At 53.8% G+C, this 26,755-nt stretch overlaps 12 protein-coding genes across 12 annotated transcripts; 6 read left to right on the top strand and 6 right to left on the bottom strand.

Moving 5' to 3' along the window:
• Positions 1-1,325: 1,325 nt before the first annotated feature.
• Positions 1,326-2,131, bottom strand: BU25DRAFT_405337 (uncharacterized protein). The gene has a single exon (XM_033699757.1). The coding sequence runs from the start codon at positions 1,808-1,810 to the stop codon at positions 1,562-1,564; it is 249 nt and encodes an 82-aa protein (XP_033567635.1). The 5' UTR covers positions 1,811-2,131; the 3' UTR covers positions 1,326-1,561.
• Positions 2,132-2,287: 156 nt separating this feature from the next.
• BU25DRAFT_380849 (uncharacterized protein) lies at positions 2,288-3,633 on the top strand. The gene is made up of 2 exons (XM_033699644.1): positions 2,288-2,349; positions 2,479-3,633. The coding sequence occupies exons 1-2, from the start codon at positions 2,317-2,319 to the stop codon at positions 3,523-3,525; spliced, it is 1,080 nt and encodes a 359-aa protein (XP_033567634.1). The 5' UTR covers positions 2,288-2,316; the 3' UTR covers positions 3,526-3,633.
• A 154-nt stretch (positions 3,634-3,787) lies between these two features.
• On the bottom strand, positions 3,788-4,342 carry BU25DRAFT_453213 (uncharacterized protein; the record flags this gene model as incomplete). The annotated part of the gene is made up of 1 exon (XM_033700074.1): positions 3,788-4,342. The coding sequence occupies one exon, from the start codon at positions 4,340-4,342 to the stop codon at positions 3,788-3,790; it is 555 nt and encodes a 184-aa protein (XP_033567633.1).
• A 456-nt stretch (positions 4,343-4,798) lies between these two features.
• Positions 4,799-5,510, bottom strand: BU25DRAFT_380846 (NADH-ubiquinone oxidoreductase 20.8 kDa subunit). The gene is made up of 4 exons (XM_033699643.1): positions 5,439-5,510; positions 5,158-5,385; positions 4,974-5,106; positions 4,799-4,923 (listed from the first exon to the last, which is right to left on the bottom strand). The coding sequence occupies exons 1-4, from the start codon at positions 5,456-5,458 to the stop codon at positions 4,840-4,842; spliced, it is 465 nt and encodes a 154-aa protein (XP_033567632.1). The 5' UTR covers positions 5,459-5,510; the 3' UTR covers positions 4,799-4,839.
• A 132-nt stretch (positions 5,511-5,642) lies between these two features.
• Positions 5,643-7,307, top strand: BU25DRAFT_405334 (uncharacterized protein). Its single transcript, XM_033699756.1, has 3 exons — positions 5,643-6,334; positions 6,380-7,038; positions 7,089-7,307. The coding sequence occupies exons 1-3, from the start codon at positions 5,836-5,838 to the stop codon at positions 7,200-7,202; spliced, it is 1,272 nt and encodes a 423-aa protein (XP_033567631.1). The 5' UTR covers positions 5,643-5,835; the 3' UTR covers positions 7,203-7,307.
• On the bottom strand, positions 7,040-7,918 carry BU25DRAFT_405332 (uncharacterized protein). Its single transcript, XM_033699755.1, has 3 exons — positions 7,773-7,918; positions 7,627-7,725; positions 7,040-7,573 (listed from the first exon to the last, which is right to left on the bottom strand). Exons 1-3 carry the CDS (start codon positions 7,885-7,887, stop codon positions 7,536-7,538), a joined length of 252 nt encoding a protein of 83 aa, XP_033567630.1. The 5' UTR covers positions 7,888-7,918; the 3' UTR covers positions 7,040-7,535.
• Positions 7,919-8,573: 655 nt separating this feature from the next.
• On the top strand, positions 8,574-11,599 carry BU25DRAFT_355798 (glycoside hydrolase family 55 protein). The gene is made up of 3 exons (XM_033699589.1): positions 8,574-9,254; positions 9,310-10,844; positions 10,899-11,599. The coding sequence occupies exons 1-3, from the start codon at positions 8,661-8,663 to the stop codon at positions 11,431-11,433; spliced, it is 2,664 nt and encodes an 887-aa protein (XP_033567629.1). The 5' UTR covers positions 8,574-8,660; the 3' UTR covers positions 11,434-11,599.
• Positions 11,600-13,207: 1,608 nt separating this feature from the next.
• Positions 13,208-14,902, top strand: BU25DRAFT_5526 (uncharacterized protein). The gene is made up of 2 exons (XM_033700212.1): positions 13,208-13,569; positions 13,622-14,902. Exons 1-2 carry the CDS (start codon positions 13,311-13,313, stop codon positions 14,791-14,793), a joined length of 1,431 nt encoding a protein of 476 aa, XP_033567628.1. The 5' UTR covers positions 13,208-13,310; the 3' UTR covers positions 14,794-14,902.
• On the bottom strand, positions 14,841-17,594 carry BU25DRAFT_486543 (homoaconitase mitochondrial precursor). Its single transcript, XM_033700166.1, has 2 exons — positions 17,522-17,594; positions 14,841-17,471 (listed from the first exon to the last, which is right to left on the bottom strand). The coding sequence occupies exons 1-2, from the start codon at positions 17,570-17,572 to the stop codon at positions 15,012-15,014; spliced, it is 2,511 nt and encodes an 836-aa protein (XP_033567627.1). The 5' UTR covers positions 17,573-17,594; the 3' UTR covers positions 14,841-15,011.
• A 242-nt stretch (positions 17,595-17,836) lies between these two features.
• Positions 17,837-19,503, top strand: BU25DRAFT_355791 (phosphoserine aminotransferas-like protein). Its single transcript, XM_033699588.1, has 2 exons — positions 17,837-19,239; positions 19,302-19,503. Exons 1-2 carry the CDS (start codon positions 18,033-18,035, stop codon positions 19,370-19,372), a joined length of 1,278 nt encoding a protein of 425 aa, XP_033567626.1. The 5' UTR covers positions 17,837-18,032; the 3' UTR covers positions 19,373-19,503.
• Positions 19,504-21,001: 1,498 nt separating this feature from the next.
• BU25DRAFT_5500 (uncharacterized protein) lies at positions 21,002-23,555 on the top strand. The gene is made up of 4 exons (XM_033700211.1): positions 21,002-21,380; positions 21,429-21,592; positions 21,640-22,016; positions 22,066-23,555. Exons 1-4 carry the CDS (start codon positions 21,109-21,111, stop codon positions 23,389-23,391), a joined length of 2,139 nt encoding a protein of 712 aa, XP_033567625.1. The 5' UTR covers positions 21,002-21,108; the 3' UTR covers positions 23,392-23,555.
• An 861-nt stretch (positions 23,556-24,416) lies between these two features.
• On the bottom strand, positions 24,417-26,439 carry BU25DRAFT_453204 (uncharacterized protein; the record flags this gene model as incomplete). The annotated part of the gene is made up of 2 exons (XM_033700073.1): positions 24,417-25,277; positions 25,405-26,439. The coding sequence occupies 2 exons, from the start codon at positions 26,437-26,439 to the stop codon at positions 24,417-24,419; spliced, it is 1,896 nt and encodes a 631-aa protein (XP_033567624.1).
• Between the last annotated feature and the right edge of the window lie 316 nt (positions 26,440-26,755).

Raw genomic sequence — 26,755 nt, 5'->3', positions numbered from 1 at the left:
CTCTTCTCGCCCAGAGAAACACACGTGCATCTGTTCCAGTCTCTTTCGATGGGTATAAAAAAATGATGTGACCTCTGCTCTACCACTGCTATGAGCCTCAGCTTGGCTTACAGAGAAACATGTGCGCACATAAAGATCATTTTGGGTACCAGAGGCGCAGCACAGGAACTTCACAGCAGACGGTCTGCAGCGTTTCAGTGAATCGCACATCGCAAAACATCCAGGCGGATTTGGCTTACAATCTTGGAAAAGAGGATCGAGCCACGAAATCAGACCGCCATGGAGGCATGCGAGTCCTTCCTTCAGAACATGTATCGCTTGATGTTCGAATTCAGAAACCGAGGCACAGAGAAGTCATGAGGGTACTGGGTGCCATTTTAGATTTGCCAGGACATCACGGTGCTGGAGGAAGTTTTGAGTTTCTGATAAATTTTGGTGAGAAGAGTGGTGCATGACAGATGTTGCTGGACAATTTGAATCCCAGGTCTCATCAATGTGGATGAAGCAGTGCATGAATATGTCTCAATACTTGAGCGAAATCTCACCAGAGGCTAAGACAGAAACCTAAGAAGCATTTAGAGTAGCCTTTGGATGTAGGAAAGATACTTTTTGCTGTACACATGGGTAGCCAGCGCTGGCATTTTGGTGAAAGTAATAACCTTCCCAGCTGGGAGAGAGCAAAGACATATTGTCATCTTCGATTTCTCTGTGAGGCCGCGCTGGACATGTACAAAGAGCTTCCGCCTCTCTAGGTCGCACTCAGCGAGCATGTTCTCGTGCCAACCCTCTTTCGGAACCTTACATGAGTTGCGAAACAGTCGCATATCTTGGAGAGGCAAAGAGCAGAAGAGACATGAAGTGACTTGTTGACAATCTCAGAACGGACGACACATCGAGTTGCCGAAGGAACTTTTGGTTCGCCAGAAAATTTGCGAACATGAGTTGTACACGGAGTGTGCTTCAGAACAGATTTTGTGCCAGCGGGTCGTCTAGGTCTCCTCAGAAAGGATCCAAGGACACGCACGCTTCGTCCATCGAACCAGTACACGTTGAATTACGAATAACAGACATGTGTGTAGTGAGAGTGGTATTTTTAAGTGTAGAGCTGTCTTCTTCCCGCCGTGCCCATGAATCCGACATGCTCAAGGTGCGACCGAGAATGGTCATGACGATCTGGAGGACAGGTACAACATGACATCTTGCAAAATGGCTTTGGTTGCTGCGCTAGACATATCGAGGAATGGAAGCTTTTGGTCCGAGCCAACATGGATTGGTGTTGACTTGATGTTGAAGAGTTTAATGAAGCAACAATATGCTACGGATAAGTCTCGAGAATCGAGAGGAGCTGATTCAAGTACATATGCCAAGTCCACCGACCGTCAAGATCCGCCCTGCCCAATAAACGCCCCAGATAGCCAATCGTAATCCCGACCACAGAGATCCGATGGTTGGACGCTCAGATGCATCTGTTTGATACCTCGCTCCGAGTCGTTCATCCTGGAATAGGTTTTGCGAACCGGTCCAAGGCAACACCAAACCTGTGAACCAACAACATAGTTCATCATAATTCGCTCACTTCCTCGCTCTGTGTCGGTGCTATTGGAATTGCTGTGGGTATACGTATGTGGGTGGCAGCAGGCTCGATCGTCTTGTGTGCTTTGCCGGCCATGAGGTTTGTAGTATGCATTGGTTTCTTCGCCCAGAAGTCGTCAACATCCTTAGAGGCCTTCTGCTGGGCATTCGGTATGGCGTTGGCTAGAGCCAATAAGACCAGTAAAGCGAGAGCAGGTGAGATCCTCGTATTGAACATGTCGCAAGGTCGAGAAGAAGAGGTGCAACTGTGAGTATGTTGTTGTTCAATGAGTAGTAAAGCTGCTCTGAACGTCCGCTCAAGGGGTATATATGTTATGAAATTCTCCAAATCTGAATGGTCTCCCTTGTCTCTGAACACTGTGACCGGAAGTTGTGAGATCCTCAATGATATCGAGGGAGTAAGTGCAGTTTGTTGAGGTCTTGCCAGTGAAGGACAGTGGAATTGAAGGAACAGGGACTGCAAGACGTCAAACAAGAGAGTACCTGCTATTTAACTTGCTTAATATCGATCACATCATGAAACGACGCTCAACCGAAGAGTCACCGTACGAAGTGAGGGTGGTAAAGCACGTTGGGTAGTGATTCCTGTCATTGGTTCACTAGCTTGGGTGATCGACAGGACCGTTCATTTAGTGCCGAGGTGCTTGTTTACCAACGTGCCTGTTACGATTGCACGCGACACTTCTGCATAGCACCTCAATTACGGTACAAATTGTGTACACAATGCTGTCGCTACCACTGATTGCTCCGCGGGCGGTACGTATAGTCCAAAGCTGTTCTTCAACATCAAAACAAACATTACAAACAACACAGAGCTCTTGAAATGCTCCAGTTCGAGTCTCGAAATACATACAGTTGTGGTACAGTTACTGACAAACTCACCAGGACGCCAGTCTCTGGCCCTCCCACCACGCAACCAACCCTTTCCCCTCAGACGACCTCTCAACCTCCCCTCCAAACGCCCCAGCACACCAACAAGCCCAGCAACGGCGCCCAACCCATCGCACATCCACTCTCCTCGCAACTCTCACCCAGGATGAAAACACCTTCGAGCAGCGCAAAGCAAACGTGCAACGCTTCGGCGCCGGCTGGATCCGGCCCCCCGGCGTCGCCAAAACACTGCAAGCAATCACAGACGAGGAGCTCGAGAAGCAGGAACAGGAAGTTATGGCGCGCCGCGAGCAGGTCATGATGGACCTTGCTGCTGCACAGCAGGAGGCTGCGAATGCAGAGGAAAGGCAGGATAGGGAGGAGATGGAGGAGGAGGAGAGGGATTTGGATGACGATGTGCCTGAGGCGGAGGCGAGCGCGAGTGAGCTGTCTGCGAGCGATGTCTCGAGTGATGAGGAGGGGAGTGTGTCTGACACTGAGGATGGCGCGCGAGAGCAGGAGAGTATACCGTTCAATGAGGACTCGTTTATTGAGGGGAGCATGGTTGAGGCGGAGGTTAGTGCGATGCTGGAGCAGGAAGAAGCAGAGATGGCAGGTGTGCTGCAGGACGAACGAGATTTGGACGACGATATACCGGAGGCGGGGAGCTATGAGCATACCGACTCTGAATTGGAGGACTCGAGTGATGACGATGCGGCAAGTCGACCGCCTGGGATGAGCTCGGTGAGAACGACGCGCTCGATGAGACGGAGCTCGGGGTTTCAGAGTGCGAGGCGCAGTTCTGGGAGACGTAGCTCTGGACGACGCAGCTCAGGCCTTCCAAGCACGGCAGGCGCACGGCAAAGCGTGGGCTTTGCACAAAGTATGGGGCGGGGTATCGACCTCGGAGCGAGTCTGGGCAATGGGCGCAGCAGCTTCGGTATTGATGGCAGCAGCTCCATCCTTGAAGGAAGCTCGTTCCTGAGGAGCTCGCCAGCTGCACAAAGGACGAACCTGAGAGACCAGTTCCTGAGGGCTGCGAGAGGAGGTCGAAGAGGATGAGAAGACGGGATAATGTGGTACGATTGAATGAAGCTATGATTATGCATTGTAGAAACAGCCAGGAGGTATTCACGTATACCCAACCTCCTTTGGCGTCGATAGAAATGGAAGAAACTACTCATCAAGCACCTGAAAAAGAGAGATCCTACGCTGAAGGATTTTACGTACACCCAACCTCTTTTGCCATCTACAGAAATGAGAGAAACTGTCCATCAATCCCACACTGGAGGTATTCGATGCAGGGACTAGATGCAATATGCTCTTAGTCAGAGCATGGTGCCGTCCCTGCTAGGTGGTGATAAAAGGGAGTAAAAGCCGTTTCCATATTGACAGGCTTCAGCGCTGGGCGTAGCCCGTTGAAGAAGCTTGTGATCACGGGTCTGGCAGGCTCATGCCTGGGTGTTGCATCAAGATCGTGGGTGCGAACGCTGAGCCCGGAGGCTCTCAGCAAGCGTTTGACGCGCGGCGACTGCGTTGTTTGAAAGTGAATTGGAGACGTGCTCGTCGAGTGTGCAGGACTAGGCCTAGGAGTATCTGGCCTGCTTTCTGGCTCAGAAGACAAATTGCTGAAGGTACTCCGGGCGGCTTCGATGTCCCACGGAGATAGTATGGTGGTCCGACTATCTGTGTCTGAGACCTCGCAGTCGTGGGCAGTTGATATGGCACTCGAAACTGGCTCCGAATCTGGTGAGATGTAGGCCCAGATGTCGCGGAGGGTGTCTAGGTCAATCCCAAGGCCAACCCTGGAGGTAGTCGATGTGTTCTTGACGGGTTGAGGGTTGGATGCTTCGGCGTTGTCGCAGGGGATGGTGAACATGGCACTGGGGAAGATTATAGGCCATTGTGGACGTCCGAACGTGATTTGGTATGAGTGGGAAATGCAGCGTGTATGTGTGTGATTGTAGAGTTTGAGTGATGATGAAGAAGAAACCGAGCAACGAACCTCTTTTTATTGTTTCTAGAAAATGACTTCTTCGTGACTTTTCAAAATGAACCATAGTTGATCCTGATGTTCTCTTGATATTAGTGGTGTTGTAATTGCGCAACCATCGTTCACAGGGCCTGAACCGTGGTTCATGGACCCGTTCGCACAACGGCCACAAGCAACGAACAGGGACAATTTTTACTTGCCTTTGAAGGATGCAAAAGCTCACAAATTGCTGAATACCTCCAGCGCGTCGCCAGACATCTCTCAGTTTGAGAGCAAATACTAGAGCACTATGCTTCTGCGTCGTAAGCGAATCCAAAATATGGAGAACTGCAATTTTAACTTCAGAATTCTTGATTGTCGTATCCCGGGTAATATGTACAGAACTAGTGGGTAGCAAAAATGTTCTTCGTCCTCAGGTGGACGGGTGTCTCGCCCTTGGGTGCATCTGGAATCGTCTTCTCGAGTGACTGCCTTGGTCAGCAAAGGAATTACGCGGTCGTGATAGGCCTATACTCACCAGCTTGTCAAACACGCACTTGTTCAACCTCCGCTCCTCCGACCTGCAGTTCCAGAGTTGCTGGTTGTGGTTCTCGAGGCACTGCCAGTGGCTGCGGAACTGGTCAAGACACTCCTTATTGATGTCACTGATACTGCAAATTGTCAGCGCTTTTTCCTGCCTACCAAAACCCGGTTGCTCTTACACGCTCGCCGCACACCTGGTGACCTTGCGACCCTCCTTCATGCATTCGAGCTCTCCCCGGCCGTTGGCCTCAGTCTTGCACATCATGTAGTCATCATTGTAGGCCTTGCATCGCGCGCCGATAAAGAAGGAAGCACTGAGAAGGGGCGCAGAACTAGCTCCGAGCTCCTTGACCTTGGGGATATCGTCGGGCAGAGGGGTGGTATCGATGAGGGCTTGCTGGTTGAAGCTGGACAGTGTTAGTACCAGGATTTCGCCATAGGTTCATAGAGAGAAGTATACCGGGGCTGACGCGATGACATTGTGGGTGTGAGGTGCCAATGGCAGGCGAATTGCTCCCAAAGTGATCTGAGGTTGGAGCTGGTCGTCACTGCACTTTCCGGAGGTCGCAAGCCTTGGCGTGTCCGCACGCTTAGCTGCACGCTGATTGGCTATGGGCCTGAAGCTTTCGACAATCGACAAAGCAGCCTGCACCCAAACATTGCACCCATTGCGGTTTCGCATCACCGCAACGCCGTGCGCAAACCTCAAAGCCACTTTCACTGTCGACATGCAGACTGATTGAGCTTCTCATTCCCTCACTACCACGTCCGCCCCTTCCTCGTTGCTCAGCGCGTACCTGAAGCGTGTTTACTCATAAACACCACACAACCGCACATTCTTAGATCCGCTCGCCAATATGTCTTTCAGCTTTGGAAACGCCGGAGGAGAGAAGAAGACAGGGACACTGTTTGGGAGTACAACTGCGCCAGCCGGAGGTCTTTTCGGCGGTTCGCTGCAACAACCACAGCAGTCGACTGCTGCGGCACCTAGCTTGTTCGGCACCAGCACAGCAGCGCCTCAGACTGGCGGTCTGTTTGGATCGACACAGCAGCAACCACAGCAGAACACTGTATCCAACTTGTTTGGCGGACAACTTGGGCAGCCCCAGCAACAGCAGCAGCAATCACAACAACAGACCTCAAGCCAGTGGGGCCAGACCCAAAATCAGCAGCAGCAGCAACAGCAACCCCAGCAACAGCAGCAGTTCGGCAACAGCTTGTTTGGATCCTCTCTACAACCTGCGCCAGGATTGAACCCTATTCAGGCGCAGAGCCTCCAGCAGACCCGCGATGGGCTGCCTCAGCTGCGGCAGTCAACAGCTCAGCCTTATGCTGGTGCATCAATTAGCGGTCATCGTACGTAACTCCATGATTTGGTAATTCTGGGCTAACTGGAATTAGGCGAGAAGTCTGTCCAGCAACAGATCCAAGTGTTGAACGGCAAATGGGACCCCGAGAACCCTGACTGTGTCTTCACACATTATTTCTACAACTCGGTCAAGCCCGAAGAAGCACCGTTCTACGGACCCCAGCCGGGAGAAGATGAGAGGAAGTGGGAAGAAGCTCTTTCGAAGAAGCCTGCCCCTGGCGCCATCCCTGTACTGGCGCGCGGTTTCGAGCAGGTAGCAGAACGCATACGCCAGCAGCAGATGGCTGTTACTGCACTTCGAACGCGCCTCCACGAGATCAACAATAGCCTTTCAGTGCTGAAGGACACCCACGAGCTGAATGTCGCATCGCGCATCACCGAGGCAAAGCGAAAGCACATTGTATTCACACAGCGGACACTGGCTCTCGCGACAAAGGTGCAAATCCTGAGGAACCGAGGATATGTCATGGACACACAGGAAGAGGAGCTGAAGAAGAAGCTTGTCGAGCTCGAGAAGAAAACCTTCGACCCTGTACTTGGAGGGCGGCAAGAGGAGATCTGGGCGCGTATGTCAGGCGTGCGCGAAAGGGCGCGGATACTGCAGGAGGAGACAGAGAAGCTGGGCAAGAATATCGAGAGCCAGCAGAACGGCGAGCTGCTTTCAGAAGAAGACCAGAAGGCGCTAGAGAAGGTACGTTCATTGCATATCCATATGAAATACTAGACTAACACTACGCGCAGCTCCTGAAAGACTACGATAGACAACTCGAACACCTTAAAAAATGGGTCGACGACACCAAACAAGAGTACGACGAGTACGAGAAAGTCCAAGAGCAGAAGCCAGCGACGCGATGAGTATAGAACATTGGCATGTACGATTGGAAGAGCATTTATCAATCATCTCATTGGCGAAAAGGTTGGCATTGCGGATACCACATTGTGGCTCATCGAGTCCATAGCACAAAGCTTAGTGCCATTACTTGCTCCATCTCTTCCTCGAATTCGTCATGAATCCAGGTGTTTCCTGATCTATCGTGCTCTCGTCCATGTCCACGAATGTTGCCCGGTACCTTCCATCATGTTGTACAAGCGCTTACATTCAAGCGCACTATGATACAGATCGCACGAACGCCGCCGAATGATCATACAGTTGTCGCAAGAAGTCATAGTTTCGATGCTCGCAATCGTTTAGATGAGCTTGTAGACGTAGTCGACAAGGAAAGGCGCTACAGTTATGTAAGCGAACGCTCGTCATACCCAATACAGGTACTGAGCTTACACAAGTAAAGAACAACAGCTGACGCAGCTGTCCACTTGATGTCTGTCATTGTCTGCGCCTCGGCGCGCTCAAGCTCCTGCTTGGATGGCTGGGGTGGTGCTGCGCATTGTCAGCGAAGCACATCCACTCCTGACTAGCATACTGACCTCCGAACATCTTGTGTATGTGTGTAGAAGTGAAGAGATGTAGTGGATCGAAGATCGGTGATGTGGTTGTACGGATGTCGAAGATGACGTTCACTCGCAAAGTTTCAAGAAGCATGTCGGCGTTTACGCAGTGTTTTGCCGATGACATGGCCGCTCAACACGTGCCTGCGTGCTCACCTGCATCTTGACCTGCCTTCTCATAATCTTACATCCTGCTCATGCAGGCCGTTACGTTCTTCTGATCATCTCCAAACGCGCATCTCATGCATCTCTACGTGGTTGACAGGCAGCCCAGTCCGAGGAAAGCGGACTCGTTTCCTGGGGTGAGCTGAGCACCTTCCTCAACTCTCTGAGGACGTGCACCCCTAAGCTCTTGAGCAACGCTTGTGATTACTCACACCAAATCACCGAGCACTCTCCATGACAGGCGATAAAAAATCTGGAGACCCAACGCGTCCTTGCCACAACACTGGAGCATGCACAAGGGATCAGGAGCCTGGAAGTCCCCAGTGTTGCTTTACCTCATCAGCATTGCACATAAACAGCACAGCTCTGAACATCTGATCAAGCCAGCCACCAACGAGGGTGCCCAGCCCCTGCAAAGGAGTGTTTCAGGTGCACAGCAGTAGCGAGGGGGGAATGCAAGCCACAACCTCAACTTGCAGCTGACTGCCCCATGGTGAGAGAGTTGTGATTGGGCAGACGCGTGTTCGTGGTGTGGTCCCCGCTGGACCGTCCACGGTTGATGATCCATATTCATAAGGCTGTGCAGATCAGCTCCTTACTTTTATTTATTGAACATGTGCGCCCACATGTGCTGATTTGGTTCGGGTTTTAAACCTTTGAAAGTCACGCACAGTCACTCTTTTTCGTTGTCAATTTGACAAGATGTTGCTGAAGGTTGTTGTCTTGGGTCTTACGACTTGCGCCTCGGCGCTCAACGCTCGCTCTTACCGTGTTGATATTCCTCACCATGGAGAAGCTTCCTCGAAAATCGCACAGCGAACGCTTCCAATTTTTTCGCCCTCAGGATCACTGAATATCTCCTCGTTGGCTTCGGATATCAACTCCGTGATTTCATCGAGTGTTCAAGTCACCTACACGCCTCGACCTACAACCATCAACCCAACCATCGCACCATATCCTACCAAGTCGAATGGCACCAGCACCTCTTCGGCGCCGTTATCGACTGGAACGTCTGAATCTTGCGCTCCTTACTGGCTTGAGAATATCAGGCATCAGGGCGTCGCTTCTTTCAACCCGAATTCTGACAACTACACTGTTTTCAGGAACGTGAAGGAGTTCGGTGCTAGAGGTGACGGAGTTACCGATGATACTGCGGCGATCCAGAAAGCTGTTACTCAAGGCAATCGATGCGGACCTTCCCAGTGCGAGTCTTCGACTAATACGCCTGCATTGGTGTACTTCCCTGAAGGCACATATCTGATCTCTTCGAGTATCATTGATTACTACTACACTCAGGTATGAAATCTTATGCGTTTTGCCGATAAATAAACGACTACGCTAACTCCAGTAGCTCATTGGCAACCCGAATTGTCTCCCAACTCTGCTCGCAACCTCTAATTTCACCGGTCTCGGTTTGATTGATGGCAGCCCCTACCTAGGCACTGGCACCCGTCCCGGACGAACTGGCTTCGGGCCGACCAACACGTTCTTCCGCCAAATCCGTAACCTCGTTTTGGACATGACCAATATCCCGGCAAATGTCTCCGCAACTGGTGTGCATTGGCCTACTGCGCAGACGACAAGCCTTCAAAATGTTGTTTTCAAGATGTCTGCGGCGAACAGTACGCAACACCAGGGCCTGTTCATCGAAGAAGGTTCTGGAGGCTTCATGACAGATCTGGTCTTCGAGGGCGGTAACTACGGATTCAATGTTGGCAACCAGCAGTTCACTACGCGTAACCTGACTTTTAACAATGTCGTTACTGCCATCAATCAGCTATGGGACTGGGGATGGACATACTCCGGTGTTACAATCAACAACTGCCAAGTTGGTTTGAATGTCTCGGCTGGAGGTCCATCGGCTGTTAATGTTGGCTCAATCACCCTCTTTGACAGCGAGATCAACAATACACCTGTTGGTATCATCACCGCTAGGACTGACAATTCCGAGCCCGCTGCCGCTGGAAGTCTGTACCTGGAGAACGTCAAGCTGAACAATGTCGGTGTGGCTGTTGCTGGGCCTAACTCGACCTATCTTCAGGGCACTGCCGGGTCAACCGTTATTGCTGCTTGGGCTGATGGTCATCGTTACTTGCCGGAGGGTCCTGTTGAGGCTCGAGGTCCAATCGAACCTAGCAAGAGGCCGGCTGAGTTGCTCGACGCTGCAGGAAAGTACTACACGCGTTCGAAGCCACAGTATGGCTCCCTCCCGCTGTCTTCTTTCCTCAGTACCCGTGACCTCGGTGCTGCTGGTGATGGTGTGACTGATGACACTGCTGCTCTGAACGCTGCTCTGCTGCAGGCTAAGGCAGAGGGCAAGATCCTCTTCGTCGATGCCGGCTTCTACAAGGTCACAGGAACGATATACATCCCGCCAGGTTCCAAGATTGTTGGTGAAGCCCTCGCATCCGTCATTCTCTCAGCCGGCGAATACTTCAACGACATCAACAACCCCAAACCCGTGGTCCAGGTTGCACAGCCCGGTGAGCAAGGCTCAATTGAGTGGTCTGACATGTTCGTCAGCACGCAAGGGCAGCAAAAGGGCGCCATCCTTATCGAGTACAACTTGGGTACCTATGACTCCACCCCAGCAGGCATGTGGGACGTCCACACTCGGATCGGTGGCTTCGCTGGCTCAGGTCTCCAAACCGAGCAGTGCGAGAAGACCCCAGACACTATTATCACGTCCGCGAACCTGGTCCAGGAATGCATCGCTGCATACATGTCCATTCATATTACCAAGTTCGCCGCCGGCCTCTACCTAGAGAACAACTGGCTCTGGGTCGCGGACCACGATCTCGACGACGCGCGCAACAATAACACCCAGATCACCATCTACGCAGGCCGCGGCTTGCATATCGAGAGTCAGCGCGGCCAGCTATGGCTGTAAGTACCATCTCCCCTTCCCCTCCCATGTCGATCGCTGCTAACATCAAACAGATGGGGCACAGCAGTCGAGCACCACGTCCTGTACGAATATCAATTTGTCGACACGCGCAATGTCTTCATGGGCCAGATCCAAACCGAAACAGCCTACTACCAGCCCAATCCGGACGCCACCATCCCCTTCCCACCCAACCCTGCTCTCAATGACCCCATTTTTGCCCCTTTTACCAATGGAACAGGCAACAACACTGCTAGCACAGCGAGCGGATGGGGGCTGCGCATCGTGCGGAGCAACAACATCCTTGGCTACGGTGTAGGACTGTACTCGTTCTTTGACAACTACAGCACGGCTTGCTCAGCAGTTGGTGCTGGAGCGGTTTGCCAGACGCGCATATTTACCATCGAAGGCGATAGGCTCAGCTACGACATTAACATTTACAACTTGAACACAGTAGGAGCTACGAACATGATTACGCGGGATAATGTTGATTTGGCAAGCAATGTGGATAATAACAGTACGTTTGTGGACACTATCAACTTGTTTAGGATTGATGGGTATGGGTCGCCGTCGGAGTCGGATGATGAGTAGTGTGAATACCTTGTAGAATTAATGCACCCTCTCTCCCAACAGCTTGCGCATCGTTCGTCAGTTTGCGAAGCTTGTATAACTCTGGAAGAGCAGGTTTCTTGGGACGATTTTAGAATATTTCCACATTGTTGAAAATATTACCCCCAATAATACCCACGAAAGCGTGGCGTCACATTTTTAAGTCACATCATCTCTCCTCTAGTGGCCCCTGATTAAATTGCAAGCCAGGAACATCGGAAGCTCTTTGTAACATCGAGAACGGAATGGAAGTTCTTTTTCCCTTCCTTTCTGCCCCTGATTGAGAGCGTTTGGTGGCCCAGGCAAGTTGTTGCTTTTCACCCGAGACATGCAAACGCTACCCATCGGCACTGTTTCACTCGACGGAACGCGCTCGCTTCCCAGCACCCACCATGATAGACACACACATCGTGCCTCGTTTCTTCTGCCCTTCTTCATCAGCTTACCTATCAACTACATCAACTTGCGAATTATACAGTCAAGAAGTTGCGAACCTCAGCGGCACAGGACACCACTACAAGCTCGACAACATGGCTATCGGATGGTCACTGCCCTTCTATCGGGAACTTACACGGTTCGAGGCCATTGTCGAAGGTGGGCTTCGTCAACTTCGCGATGTTCTATTCCAATTAGCCGATACGAATGATACACTCGCGCACTGGCTGAACCATCCTTATCATCAGCCAATATTAGTGTTCTATGGCATCATCGGTCTCAGTACCATCTTGATCGCGCGTTCGTACTTCTCGTCCTTGGAAAACACAGCGTGTTGAAGCAGCTCGAACAGATCCAACACCTACACCACAGGAGCGTTCTGATCCGAACTCTCGGTCATCCTCGTCAGCGCGCTGGTTCATCGACGCCAACGCCACGCCTCCGCTCGAGACTTCAGTCCAGCGTCAATCGACTTCGCATTCCGATAGTACTGGCTCGAACAACTCTCCTTCTGATATCATCAATCACATCCCTTCTGGAATCGGCAAACATCTCGATGGTCGTACCGGCCGCGTCTCCACTCCAGGATACCAGATACCCTTCGTCGCCAACTCCAGCCAACGCAACTTCTCGGGCCTCGCAAAGACTGCGCCTATTAGCACGATACGCTCCAACGTAACGGCCTGCTCGATGGAGATGGTACGCCAATCAAGGAAATACAGCCCTGGTGCGAGCAAGGGGCGCAGAGGCACGCTGAGCATGATGGGAGGATCGCAAAAATTCGACAGTCCTATGAGAACCTGGGGGAATAAGAAGTCGTCGGTTGATGCCGTAAAGAAGGTTCAGCACCAGTCGGAAGGTGTGGAGGTGTGCTGGGGTGAGGATCGGAATGGTGGACGGGTGAAGCAGTTCTCGGCTGCGAAGGGGAAGTGGAAGGCATCGTAGGTTTTCGTTGGTGAGTGGCACTGGGCGAATGTTGGGGGAACATATTGGATATGATACCAACTTAGATAGTGTAAGGCCTTCTTTGTCACATTCCATAAGTAATGGGTAGATCCAGGCTGGAGGTATAGACCGTAGACCTTAAACTGTGACAGATAAGACTGGAGGACAGAACGACGTACTACATCACTTGTGGTGTTGCTTCTTCTCCTACCGCATTCATCTTGAATATCTGGCCTTCATGAAGTGACCCTTATTCCGACTGAAGACGCTAACATTTTCAATCCGCTCAGTTCTGCAAAGTCAAAGTGTGGCGCTAGTCAGCAGACGTGCCTTCGTCTCCTTCACGGTGAGAGTAAACAACGCTTACCTGAGTCACCAGACCGAAGCTCTTCCACCTTGCCTCACCCAACACGATTCTCAGATTCACCACGTCTCCCGCAGCTCTATCCCTCTCTACGAAATAACTGTTTCTTACTTTCATGTCCAACTCTTTCCAGGCCAGGATGACAGTGCATTCTCCCACCGCACCTCCTGCAGGCGTAGCAGCCTCTGACACAGCACCAAATCACCCAAAGCCTCCAATCATGGACGTCCATAATGCTGCTGCCTCCTCCACGGCAACCGCTGCTGAAAGTGAAGCTGTCACACCACCACCTCGCCTCTTGGACAGCGACCCAAGCAAGTTTCGGTCTCTGAAGCAGGTCATCGTTGTCGGCCAGCCTGGGAGCGGTACTGATGGCGAGTTTTGTACAAAACGCGATCTGCGGTGCGGCGCTGACTTCCTTTCCAGGCGTTGGCGATGCACTCAAGAAACTCGGTTTCAAGGTCTACGACTTTCAGGCCGCTAGCAACCGATACGAACGCGACTTCCCTCTTTGGCTCGAAGCCGCACGCCTACACCAGGAAGGTCGGCCATACAACCAGTCCGACTACGACAAGGTGATTGGCGATCACAATGCCCTCGTTGGAGCCCCGACCAGCTTTTTCGACCATGAATTTATCAAACTGTACCCTAACGTAAAAGTTATACTGGTGACGCGAGAATCTAACTTGGATATCGTCGAGAAGCTTCTCGGGAAGGTTACGTCTCGTTTCTGGCAGCGCATTGATCCTGTCTACCACGGTAACATAAACCGGTTCCTCATGCTAAACGCTAAATCGGATAACCATTACTGTATGAAGAACGACCGAGTCATTCGCGAGACTGTCCGAGAGAAGAACCTTTTCGAGATCCACGACTTGATCGCATGGGTGCCACTGTGCAAGTTTCTTGGTGTTCCGGTCCCAGACGAACCCGCGCCAGAGCTTCACGACAACACAATCCAGGTAGAACTTGCTGCGCGTCCACAACGTGTGTTCCCAGAGAAAGCGAAAAAGACCGGCCGTCGTATGGTCGTGGGGCTAATGTACACCTTCACGATGGTCTCAACCACCTTGGTCTCCGCTCTTGCAGTCTTGCTCGGAAGCCTTGGCCTCTTCAAACTCTCGTCCTTAAGCCTGCAGCTCTTCAACTTCCTCGTGGCATGCTCCCAGGTCCGCGACATAACGCGCTTACTTGCCGGAGGAATAGCATCGCTCACTCTCGTCTGTGGCTTTGTTGCAGGATGTTGTCTGGCTCGTATGCGTATCGCCAACGCTGATACGGTTGCATCACCTCGCCGCGACTACCAGCGCAGGAACAAGAACGGCCGTAGGAAGGGCAAACAATGCCGTGGAAGGCAGTCTGAAGATGATGAGAATACCCGTCCCGAGCGCCCAACACACCCTAAGTGGAGCGGCGTACAGGAGAACATCCGCAAGGACGATGCTGAGGTGCGAAAGGAAGGAAAGGCGACCTTTGAAGAATGGAAGAACGGGAAGCATGTAGCATTTCATGTCACACACAAGCGCACTGAGAGTGGCCAGGGCCTGTTCAGCGGACCTCGCAAGATCTTGTCGGTTACGGAAGAGACGATCGAGTAGGTGGTGACGCGGACGAACGGCGGTGAGACTCCGGGTAAGGGATACTTCCATACATTAGAGCTCCTTTCTATGTGCTACAACCATGACCAAGCGCACACAGAACGATGCGCCGGACCAGCTTTTGGTGAAGGGGAGCAACATGTACAATACAATACTACGCGAAACGAACGCCGGCCCATGCAATGTATCTAAATGGGTATACACAGATCTTACAACGTTCAAGCAGTGCCGCCAATCTCCTTCCTGACCCAGTTCTCAAGACCACCGAGAGCAATAATCTCCTGCACGTTGGGAGGAAGCTCACCAACCTTGACATTCCACTTAGCACCGTTGGGACCCTCCTGGACATTCACAGTGCTTCTGCGAACATCCCACTCAAGCGTCCAGCCAGTCCTGCGAGTGAGCTGCTTAGCCTCAGCAGGCTGCGCAGTAGCAGCAGGTGGCGGCGAGTCAAGCGATTGACTGTTCTGGCTCAGCTCCTTAATCGCCTGCTGACTTGACTCGACGGCCTTGCTGGAGAACACCTCTCGCAGCCTGTTGGCCAGCTTAGGCACCTCAACACCCATCAACGCATTGTTGATGCTGTTCCTGCTGAAGATGTTGCCAAAGCTACCAGCAACGACAAGCGGGATGCCCTTCGCCAAGATAGCAGTTGCGGCCTGCTCACGACTGCTACCGCAGCCGAAGTTGAAGCCCGAGACGAGAATGTCGCCGGCCTTTGCGGTCTGGCCGAAGCTAGGGTCGTAATTCTCCATGCACACTTCCGCCATTTTCTCGCGGCTTACATCGTCCTGGTATGTGTACTTGCCGGGGTAGATACCGTCGGTGTTGATGTTGTCTGCGTCGCAGAAGACGATCTCACCAGAAATCTTTTCGGGGAAGCCGGGGAGGATCTCCGTGAGTGTTTCGGCTTCTGAGGAAGTTGCTGCGGGCTCGGAGATGGTTGGGTTCGCAATCTCGCCAAATGAATTAGCAGCCGCTTCTGCATCCTTGATGGCCTTCTCGATCATGTCCTCGATGGTCATCATGCGCTCCTCCTCGGGGATGCCGTCGCCTTCGCCGCGGCGGACGCCCTCGTAGCCCTCTGGGGCTTCGTACCACCCAGGGCCGGAGATCTTGCCAGAAAGTGCACTGGCGGCGACAACCTCGGGACTGGCAAGGTATGCCTTTGCGTCCGGGGAGCCCATGCGACCCTTGAAGTTGCGGTTGCTGGCGCTGATACCGACCTCGCCGGGCTCGAGAAGACCTGTACCGAGGCCAATGCAAGGACCACATCCAGAAGGCAGCGGCTGAGCACCGGCTTCTAGGAGGGTCTGCCAGTCACCAGACTCCTCTGCGGCCTTCTGCTCCGGGATCGATGCGGCGGCGATGTAGAAGTTGACGTGCTCAGGGATCTTGGGGACCTTGTCACCGTTGGCGGCAGCAGCCTCCTTGAAGACCTTCGCAGCAGCCGCAAGATCAGATGCGCGGGAGTTGGTGCAAGAGACGAGGTAAGCCTTGTTGACCTTGATGTCCTGGTTCTGAAGCTCGATGAGGGGTGTGGCGACCTTGACGGAGTTGGGTCCAGAGACGTAGGGTGACAGAGTGGACAGGTCGAGGAAGAGCTCCTTGGCGTAGACAGCGCCCTTGTCGGCGGCCAAAGCCGGCTTCCAGATGTGGCCGAGTTGTTGTCCAACGATGCCGGTGGCTGTGAAGAGCTCGTCGATACGCTCGTGGACGAACTGCTTCTGGTGGTGGTCCTTAGCCTCGCCCTCACCCATGGCGGCCAGTGTAGCCCGGGCTCGCAGCCAGCCGTGCAGCACGGAGTCGATGGGGAAAAGACCAGTCAGAGCACCCCACTCGGTGGTCATGTTGGCGATGGTGAGTCGATCGTCGACGGGGATGGTGCGCAGGGTCTCGTCGGTTCCGACAAACTCGATGGCGTGGTTGAGGACTTCGTCCTTGTTGAACAGACCGGCGAGAGCAACGATAACGTCCTTTCCAGTGACACCCTTGGGCATGGCGCCGCTCAAAGTGACCTTTGCAACCGGAGGGACCTGCCACCAGGTTTTGCCAGTCGCCCAGATACTCGCAGCATCTGTTCGGACCACCGGTGTACCGAGACATCCAATACCGCCGTACATGTTCGAGTGACTGTCCGAGGCCACAGCCAATGTTCCTGGCCATGCGTAGCCCTCTTCGACCATAATCTGGTGACCGATACCGCGTCCAGCGCCGTAGAAGACGACGTCGTTCTTTCCGGCGAACTCCTCGATCTGGCTGTACTTCTTCAGATTCTTCTCAGTCTTGTTCTGGACGTCGTGATCGAGGGTCATAACGATCTGCTTTGGGTCGTTGATCTTGGTAGCACCGATGGACATGAACTTGAGAGCAACAGGCCATGAGTTGTCGTGGGTCATACACTTCGCAGGCTGAAGGGTCACATAGTCACCTGAGCGAATGACCTTGCCCTCTGCCACGCCGACCGCATGGCGCTGGACAATCTTTTCGGTGAGGGTCTGGGGAGTCTTGGGTGCCTCCTGGAAGGTACCGAGGAAGTTGGCTGCTGGGCCCTCCCTCAAGGAATGGAAGACATCCGGGGTGTCATAACGGGTGGCTGTCGTGCTGAAGGCGCGTGGGGCGAAGTTGAGACGGGATGACTTCGTCGCGACGCGGGAAAGACGAACGCTCGATGGCAGCTGCAAACATGTTAGAATATGGTGGTGGAAATGGGGACAACGAGACGTACAACAGCCACTCGGCGACCCAAGAGTCGCGCAGCTCGCAGTGACATAGCCATTGCTCCCAAATTGACACTCGGCAGGAACGATGTGTCGATTCGCGATGCGCACCTTCCCCAGATATTTTCGGCCGCCAAGAGCCAACATCCGACTGCGCCGACACCGGCAAAAGGTCATCAGGGTCGCTCTCAATGTGATTGGCCACCGTGCACACGGTCAATCACTACTCTCATGTCCACCAGTACAACACACGGACAGCTGTCAAGAATGGCTGAATGTGCTCATGAATGTATTGCTCCTGCAGGTATTGAACGTCCTGCATGCTTGTTTGGTGGCTTGCAGCACCGAAACCGGACGACTCACTCTTGAGGAAGTGGCATTGGAGTCATTGGTATGACGCAAAGCTCAAAGAATTTACACTCCACAAACATAGCGTCCGGCCAATTGACAGTCTACTTTCTTCCCAGCTAACTTGCTATTGTTCCTCTTTCCCACCACTGCCCCCCTCACATCGTCGCCATGGTTCAAAGATCTGACGTCAACTATTTCGGTGCTGGCCCCGCGCCCCTCCCCACCGTCGTTCTCGAGAAGGCATCACAAGCGCTGCTCAACTACCAAGACAAAGGCCTTGGCCTCTGCGAGATCTCCCACCGTTCGCCAGAAGCCAATGCTATCCTTGCCGAGACCAAGCAGGCGCTGAGTGACCTGCTCGAAATCCCCGATGACTACGACATCCTCTTCCTGCAGAGCGGCGGCAGCGGCGAGTTCAGTGCAGTTGTCTACAACTTGGTGGCAATCTGGGTAGAGAAGAAGCGTGCTAAGATCGCTGAAGAGGTGGGAGACAACAAGGAGGAGATACTGAAGCGGCTACGGAAGGTCGTGGACGAAGAGCTGAAGGTCGACTACCTCGTCACTGGCTGTTGGTCACTCAAGGCCTCACAAGAAGCTGCACGCCTTATTGGTGCCAAGCACGTCAATGTTGCAGCTGACGCTCGCAAGGCCAACGATGGCAAGTTCGGCAAGATCCCGTCTGAAGACCAGTGGAGCCTTACACCTCGTTCGGCAGGCGGGCCAGCGTTCGTCTACTTCTGCGACAATGAGACCGTCGACGGTGTTGAGTTCCCTTCATTCCCCAAGAGCCTTGAGGGCGAGGATGCGCCGATTGTCGTCGCTGACATGTCTTCTAACTTCATCTCCCGTAAAGTCGACGTGAAGAAGTACGGCGTCATCTTCGGTGGTGCTCAGAAGAACATTGGCAACGCCGGTATCACAATTGCGATCCTTAAGAAATCGCTTCTTCCTCCTCAGTCGCCCTACGCTTCACCAGAATTGCTGAGGGAGCTCAATCTGCCCGTTGGACCTATCGTACTGGATTACCCTACCATTGCTAAGAACAACTCGCTGTACAACACTCTACCCATCTTTGACGTCTGGGTCGCTGGGCAAGTCATGAAGGCACTTGTCAACTCCTACGGCGCAAAGCGTATCAGCAGTCAGGAGGAAATCTCAGATGAGAAGGCCAACCTGATCTACGGCGTGCTCGACAAGTACACCGATGTCTACCGTGTCGTACCAGACAAGTCCGTGCGAAGTAGGATGAACATCTGCTTCAGGGTTGCCGGCGGAGATGCAGACAAGGAAAAGGCTTTCCTTGCGGGCGCTGAGAAGAAGGGCTTGCTGGGTTTGAAGGGCCACCGCAGCGTCGGAGGCATTCGCGCCAGTAATTGTGAGTAATATCTTCACCAAGCTGCTACGGAATGTCATCAAGCTAATATGATCTCCTTCAAGACAATGCTGTCTCTCTTGACGGCGCGAAACTGCTCGCATCTTACCTTGAGGAGTACGCTAAATCCATTTAGAAAGCGGTTTTTACCAACGAACTAGCCATTCTCAACGTGCAAATTCACATCTTTACCATTTATACCATGTCGCGCAATCTCTCCGAGACACTTGGAGCCACAGTGCAATTACATTCAACTTCTCGACCATCATGACTACATCGACTTCTTACGATTTGCTACTTCAAGTCACATCCTGACACGGTCTAGAACACACTCATTTTGCCTACCTGCCGGTAAAAAGCGAGGGCAAGCAGACTAGTACACCAAACGTTTTCGCTTTTTGACACGAGCTTTCCGTACCTCTCATTCGTCGTACTCGAAGCCCATTTCGCCAAGGGTGGCTTCCTGTCGTGCACCGCGGATGTCAAATTACGACAAGGTAGCGAGATGACCTTTTTCACTCCAGGATGGGCCACATGGTCTATAAGCTCCGGCAGTCAGACACGACGGTCACCCGACAGGCGCAACACATGTCATCGCTGCCGTTGGTCAATTTCACCGAGCACAGACACGGTCTATGCGGCCAGCAGATCTACTGTTCACAGCGCAAGCATGGTCTGCGATTCTGCTTCTGCTGCTTCGCACAAGCCGACAGATGCTGTAATGTTGCTCGGCCTCAACAATTCGAACTCGTCAGCCAAGCAACAAGACGACAGTTTTCAGAAACATCGGCCGCCGCTCTCCACACTCTTTTATATAATCTTGCATGCGCTATATCATTGACTTACTAGGGGAAGATCCATCGAAGTGAACGGGGTTCGCTTAGTTGACCAAAGTTGGCTTAGACTCAACGACCTCAGCCTTGCTGCGCCCAGTGGACTCTTTTATGCCTCTTTACTGGTCATACTCGAGGTCCCTGAAGTTATGCAATTTCCTCCGAACATACATAAGACCCCAGCATCCGGAGGGGGGTGCTTGGGGATCTGGCGTTCCCAGTGTCTCGGATAAGGCTGAAGCGAGGATCTGCGGCACAACCTAAACTTAGCGAGCACCAGAACGTTAGTTCAACCTGCCCAACCTCACAACGACAACGAACAATACGCCACGCGCCTACCTCACCGGTCCCGAAGCGGCAATAGGGACCTATGGCGACACCTGGCACTGCATGACAGAAACGAAACCTTTGAGCCCAGAACAAGCGCTCAACTTTGACAGGAGACAGCTCCACGCTGTTGGTAGTCTTCGACGTGCTGCAAAAGATTGTTAGGCACTGTCTACTGATTCCTTGACAGCTTCACAGTGTATATATCGTCCAGAGCATGTCACTATGAGTATCTAAACACGGGCAATGTCCACAAATTCGCTTCTGTGGCAGTCAAGAGAAGCTTGTCGAGACGGGTCAGCCTGCTTCCGCTGCCCAGGCTCCCCAGTGTGCGTGCAGTTGGTGAAACCCCACTCTCTCCAAGCAGACGAGGGTTCGGCCTCTAACATGATCCAATTCGAATGGCGCCCATGCTCAACCTCAGCGAATGGGTTGACAGACGCCTCAGGACCGCTGTCCCGAAACTCTGCGCTACTGGCACCCTCCCTTAGTCTCATATTTGCCTCCTTGTCCCACGCATCATGCTTACCCTCTTTTTCCCTTTCCTCGTTCTGCTGGCAGGCTCAGGCACCTCTTACTGAAGCTGACAACTACCGTTTACTTCGGTCAGATTGTCTCCATGAATATCTAAGCGTCATCACTTTCAACAGCCGCTGCTGGTGATCAGCGACATTCTTTTCTTCTTGTGTATTTTGTTGCGAAGGTCGACACGATGGAAGAATGGGTTGCTCATTTGCCTCTCCTTGAGGCCCGGTCGCACTTCAATGTGTCGCTCAACACCTCAGCCGTCAGCGACGTCTCATCGACCTCGACGAATTCGACAAGAGCCGTGATTGCGAGTTTGCAGTTGGCTCAAGTGCAAACGCTGCGCACAATGCATCTGGCTTTGGGCGTCTTCAGTCTTGCGCTTGCACTCTTGACAGTTCACCGAATCTTGTCAGACGCAAGGAGAGCGGCAGCACTGCAAGTCACTCTCCGAAAACAGTGAGTGGTAGATATCGAAGCAGGTTGAGCCAGGCTGACACCATCTAGAAGGTTCAACTCTCTCCAGAACGTCCACCCCGCCGAGACTTTTCCACTCGCGCTGGCTTGCGGTGTGGTCTTATCGCAAATTATATTCGTAGCAGTGCAGGGCACAACTCTCCATAGTGTATTATCTAGCAGCTGTCGAATGCTGGCCATGGTTACCTATCCTGGTATGTTGCATCTCACCAAAAGATGACGCAACGACTAACGAGTACAGCAATCTTCGCCATGGGCTACATTACTCTCGTCTTCGGTATCGAGACAGCTCTTCGATCCTTCAAATTCGAACGCTTTGCGCCCCGAGGAAGGTGGAACACGATCCTATGCATCGCTGCAGTAGCTTTCTTCCTCCTTTTGACCTGGATACCGACCATCGCGTGGCCTATGTTCAACACATGTTTCGGCAGTCTGATCTGGTTCCCGATGCGTTACGACCTTTTGACTCTCGTCCTCCTTCTCATCCTGGTTTCTTCACTCCTGATATTGGCTGCTGTCATCAGCATCCAGCTCATGCGAACTGCTGAAGTGGACCCGAACGAGCGTATCGCAGCATCAAGAATGTGCTACTACCTACTTCTGACTGCAATCATCTACGTAGGTACAGCACATCTAAGGGTCAGAGGGTATAGCTGATAGCTCACAGATCTTGGTTATCCCGGTCGAGGTCCAGTCTCTCCAGGAAAACTTCGACGCAGCGCTTGGTGGCTCACGCTTTGCTGAAGCATCGCTGTTCTCTTCTGGCATGGTCATCTCGTTTTTCCACCTCTTCCTTCGCACAAATGCGAACCGACTGGTCATTCGACCTATCGAGGAGATTAGATCCCAATCCAAACAGAAGCGACCAAAGATCCGATTTTTCGGACCCAGCGATCTGGAAATGAACATCAGCGGCCCGCTCGCACTACAAGGTGGACGTCGCCCAGATAGCAGACAAGGCTTGATTGATGTCGGCCCAGAGAAGAATCGATTCGACTTCGACCCCGAGTACTTCGAGCGACCAGAGAGAGCAATTACACCAGGATCGAAACCCCAAAGTCCGATCGACCCGACAAAATGGCCACTGCCTCCGGACATGGACGAGTCAAAGGAGGAGACGAGGAAAGGCCACGAGCGGAACAAAGCAAGCTATTCGGTCTTCCCGACTCGAGCCGGGGATGTTCCTCGCCTCCCTGCCACTGTCTACAACCCATCGAAAGCAGCCAAGGGTGAATCTAGGATATCAAAGCTTGCGGTGCGTCGATTCAACCGCCGAAGCTCAGTCACAGATGTCAGTCAGGAGTTTGCATCGATGGACAAGCCAAATCCATCTTTCGCGATGGGCAGGAGTCGACACGACAGCACAGATAGCAGTGCAACCGTTCAGATCGGTCTCCGCTTCTCCCTGGCCCCAGCCACACTTGCAGCAGTCAAGTACACTTCACCCACTGCTCCCAACATCCCCAAACTCAACCGCAGCGAGACCGAGACGAGCAACGAAAGCTTAGGCCTTCCTCTACAAGCTCCTTCGCCAACCGCAAATGCCGACGAAGTTCTCCTCAAACCCGCGGTATTTTCTCCACTGACACAACGCGCGTGGTCACCTGCAAAACCAAGCCCGGCTTGGACGCCAGCATTTCCCCTCACCCCTTCCCAGAACAGCAGCGCCTACCTGCAGGCTCAGCGTGAGAAGGTACTACCGCCCGCGCCTGCGTCCCGAGCCCAATCGCCGCTGCCCGCACCTGCAGTGATGAGTGGACTCCGCATGAATCCAGTCACTCCTGCAGCGTCAGTCGCAGCAACCTCGCCTACCATAACGTCACCCACATCAGAGCCAACAACATCAGCGCCGCCGACACCAGTACAACCGCTTGCCGTCTCGCTCGTGCGCTCGAACAGTGGGAGATCAGCCGCTTCTCCATCGCCCACGGCCAGGATCCCGCTTGGACAAGGTACCATGTCGCGCAGTCCTCCTCCGAAGGGCTGGCTCTAGACTGAAACCTGAGGCAAGTTGGTCGCGTATAGACCGGGAAGGCGTTACGCCGGTGTACAATACTTTGGGTCTGGTCCGGGGTTGGGTCATGGATCGGAGGATATCTGACGGCGTTCCTGTTTCACATGTCTTGGGTCGGAAGTATCAGCCTGCTCCGACGTCTCAGCCTGCCATCACATCCCGCCTAGCTAAGCTGGGAACATCGATGTGAGAGGGGGCAAGACGTCGGCGACTCACGAAACTCTCCTTGCTTTCACGACCCCCCGACTGCTGTGCAGCTACGCAACGCTACGCCCCGTGCTTGTGCTGCGCACATCCACTCTTTTGATGACTCGACGCATCTTCTTACGTCCTCTTCTTCGTTACGTCTCGTTTAGTATCATACCACTCCTGCGTCTAATGGCGCTTTCACTGTCGGATAGAGGGATGGACCTCATCGGAGGTCCAAACACATGTACAAACAATATCATCTATCATCCTCACTGCTTGCTATTCAAGAACCGCCGCTGCTCTTTGTGACTATAATGCAGATTGAACCGACAAAGCCACATCCTGGCCGCACTTCACTCTATTCGAGCCACCTTGACAAACATCTCTACATTCACGTCCGCCTTCGCTCCACTGACCCCACCACCTCGCCCCGCTCTTGACCACGCACCCTGGGCCCCATGGTAGGACCCTCCTTGCGCCTCCTCAAGACCAGCTTCTACGAAAGTTCTTCCATGCTTGCATCTATGCTCTGTCTCCACAGCGGCAGCACGCCTGGATGTCGCCATCGGTAGAGAAATCTACTTGCCTATGCTCCGTCGGCCGGCGCGGGTTGCAAACACATGGGTGAACGCAATGAAGGGTCCACCGATTGTTTGGGGGGAGTTGATAAACATCAAGTGTGGAGAGCAGTGGCGACACCGACGATGAGCGTCGGTCTGTAGATGACGTTGGCAGTGTACGTGTACGTGTCCCTGATGAGACCGTCTGGATGTGTTTATTTGTTCGTTGTCTCGTGCCTCGTATCGACATCAACATCATCCTCCTCGCGTCGTCCACCTCTTCCAAAACATCCACCCAACGTCCTTCTCGCTCCTACCCTCCATATTCCTAAAGCGCTGCCTCTCTTTCCCTCTCCGCCGCCCGACCCACGCAAACCACACCACCAGTCCGACTGCCATGAACGCAATGACGAGGAGCGTTTGCACCGGTTCTGCAAAGACCGCTCTACTGAGCAGAAATAAGCTGACGCAGCAGAAGATGATAGGCGTGGTGATCCAAGTTTTATACGGGCGTTCCAAGTCGGGCTCGCGGACGCGTAAGATGATCAGGCCCAAAACGGTCTGGAAATAGAACGTGTAGCCAGCGACGCCGTAGAAGGTGACGAGTGTGTCGAAGCTGCCGATGAGGATGTAGACTGCTGTGATAGCCGCGTTGAGCAGCATAGCACTGATAGGCGTGAAGAAGAAGCCCGCGTCTGGGTCGGCAAACCAGTCTACCATCTTCTTCGGCACCTTGGATGGGGATGTGGTTGAGGAGTGGAGCCGTATAGCCCTGTGGCTCTTGCCCAGCCCTATGGACCCGAAGATGCCGGGCAGATATCCCTCCTTGCCAGCGGCGTATACCAAGCGACCCGAGGTGAACGTGGTAGCGTTGAGTGCGCCGAAGCAGGATCCGGAGACGAAGAGGGCGAGGACCAGGGCGCCGACGGGGCCGAAGACTTGGGAGCCGAAGGCAACGGCGACGGTGTTTGAGGATTCTATGACGTGGGAGGGGAGCACGAGGAAGTAGGATATGTTTGCGAGGATGTAGCAGAGGATGACGAGGGGGAGGGAGGTGTGGATTACGCGGGGCAGGTCGCGGGAGGGGTTTTTGAATTCGGCGGTTACGTAGTTGACCTGTTCGCACGTTAGCGTGAGAGGAGATGGAGGGGGGGGGGGCGGGGGGGCATGGAAGCGTGGAGGCATGGAAGCGTGGAGGCATGGAGGCGTGGAGGCATGGAGGCGTGGAGGCGTGGAGGCGTACGTTGTCCCAGCCGTCAAAGGCCCACAGGCCGGCGTACAATGCGACGGCCCAGTTGCTGATGTTGTGCGAGGTGTCGTCGAACCAGCCCTGCTGCTTCCAGTCCTGGTTTGCGTCGCCGCGGTAGGAGAGGCCCGTTACGGCGACTACGATGCCGATTACGAAGACGCCGAGGAGGGCGAGGAACTTGAGGAACATGAAGACATCGGCGCTGCGGGTGCCGAGCTTTGTTGATACGCAGTTCAAAGCGGTGACGACCACGAGTCCGGCCAATGCGATGCCCTTGTTGAGCCATGCGCTGGCGTCCACTGCCTCTGCGCCGATTGCTGCGCGGACCAGGTACTCGCCGAAGATGATGGCGATGATGGCTGCCGAGCCGGGCTTGAGCACTGTCACCGCGCACCAGGTAAACAGGAAGCCTGCCCATTCGCCGAAGATCTTGGAGAGGTAGACTTGCGCGCCGCCGTTCAGCGGTATGGCGCCTCCGAGCTCTGCATAGCTGGCCGCACCCGTCCACGCCAACACGCCAGCGACCGCCCAGACGATCAACGACGCCCCAGGCGACCCGGCATTCTTGTTCACCTGCGACGGTGAAGAGAAGATGCCGCTCCCTATGATCAGCCCAATGACGAGCGACAGGCCGTTCAGGTAGGTCAAGCTCTTGTTCTTCTCCAGCGAGCCGCCGTTGAGCGCATTGGTCGGGTCGAGGGCGGGGTTGGACGGCGCACCCAGCGCTGTGTAGCCCTGGGCGGTGCTCGAGAGGGGGAAGAGGCTCGGCGCAAAGTCGAAGGCCGAGGACACGCTGTAGGAGCGATTGTGTCGCGGCCGGTTGCCCTCGTGCTCCGTCGACTCGAACAGGGGATCCTCGTCGTCCAGCGACAGCCTCCGCGAGGAAGGCGCGCCCGAGGCCGACGAGTCCTCGGAGCTGCGTCGCGAGGGGTGCGAGGGCGAGGGCGAGGGCGAGGACGAGGCCAGCGAGGCGAGCTCTAGGGAGTCGCGGGTGGGCGGCGGCGGGAGGTGGGCAGCGCGGCCGGCCATGGTGCAGAGTGTGCGGTGAGGGGAGCGGCTATTACAGTTTCCTACGAAGAAGCCATGAGAGCCGAACACGTAAACAGCAGAGAGACTGCAGGGGATCCAGCTAAATGCCCCCTTACTATGGCTACAGCAACACAGCGGTGTGTGAATGTTGACCGGTCTGGCATGCCGGGGACGAGACGAACTGCGCTTGCTGCACTTGCTGCACTTGCTGCACCCGCTGCACCCGCTACCCCCGCTGGGCCTAGCGTCCGCCTTTGCTGCGTCAAAGCTTCCTACCCTTGCCAGAAATTCCATCGCCGCCGCGGGAGTCTCGACG

The sequence above is a fragment of the Macroventuria anomochaeta genome (assembly GCF_010093625.1).
Source record: "Macroventuria anomochaeta strain CBS 525.71 unplaced genomic scaffold BU25scaffold_1, whole genome shotgun sequence".
In the NCBI taxonomy this organism is placed as follows: domain Eukaryota; kingdom Fungi; phylum Ascomycota; class Dothideomycetes; order Pleosporales; family Didymellaceae; genus Macroventuria; species Macroventuria anomochaeta.
This window is presented reverse-complemented; position numbering and strand designations above follow the sequence as displayed.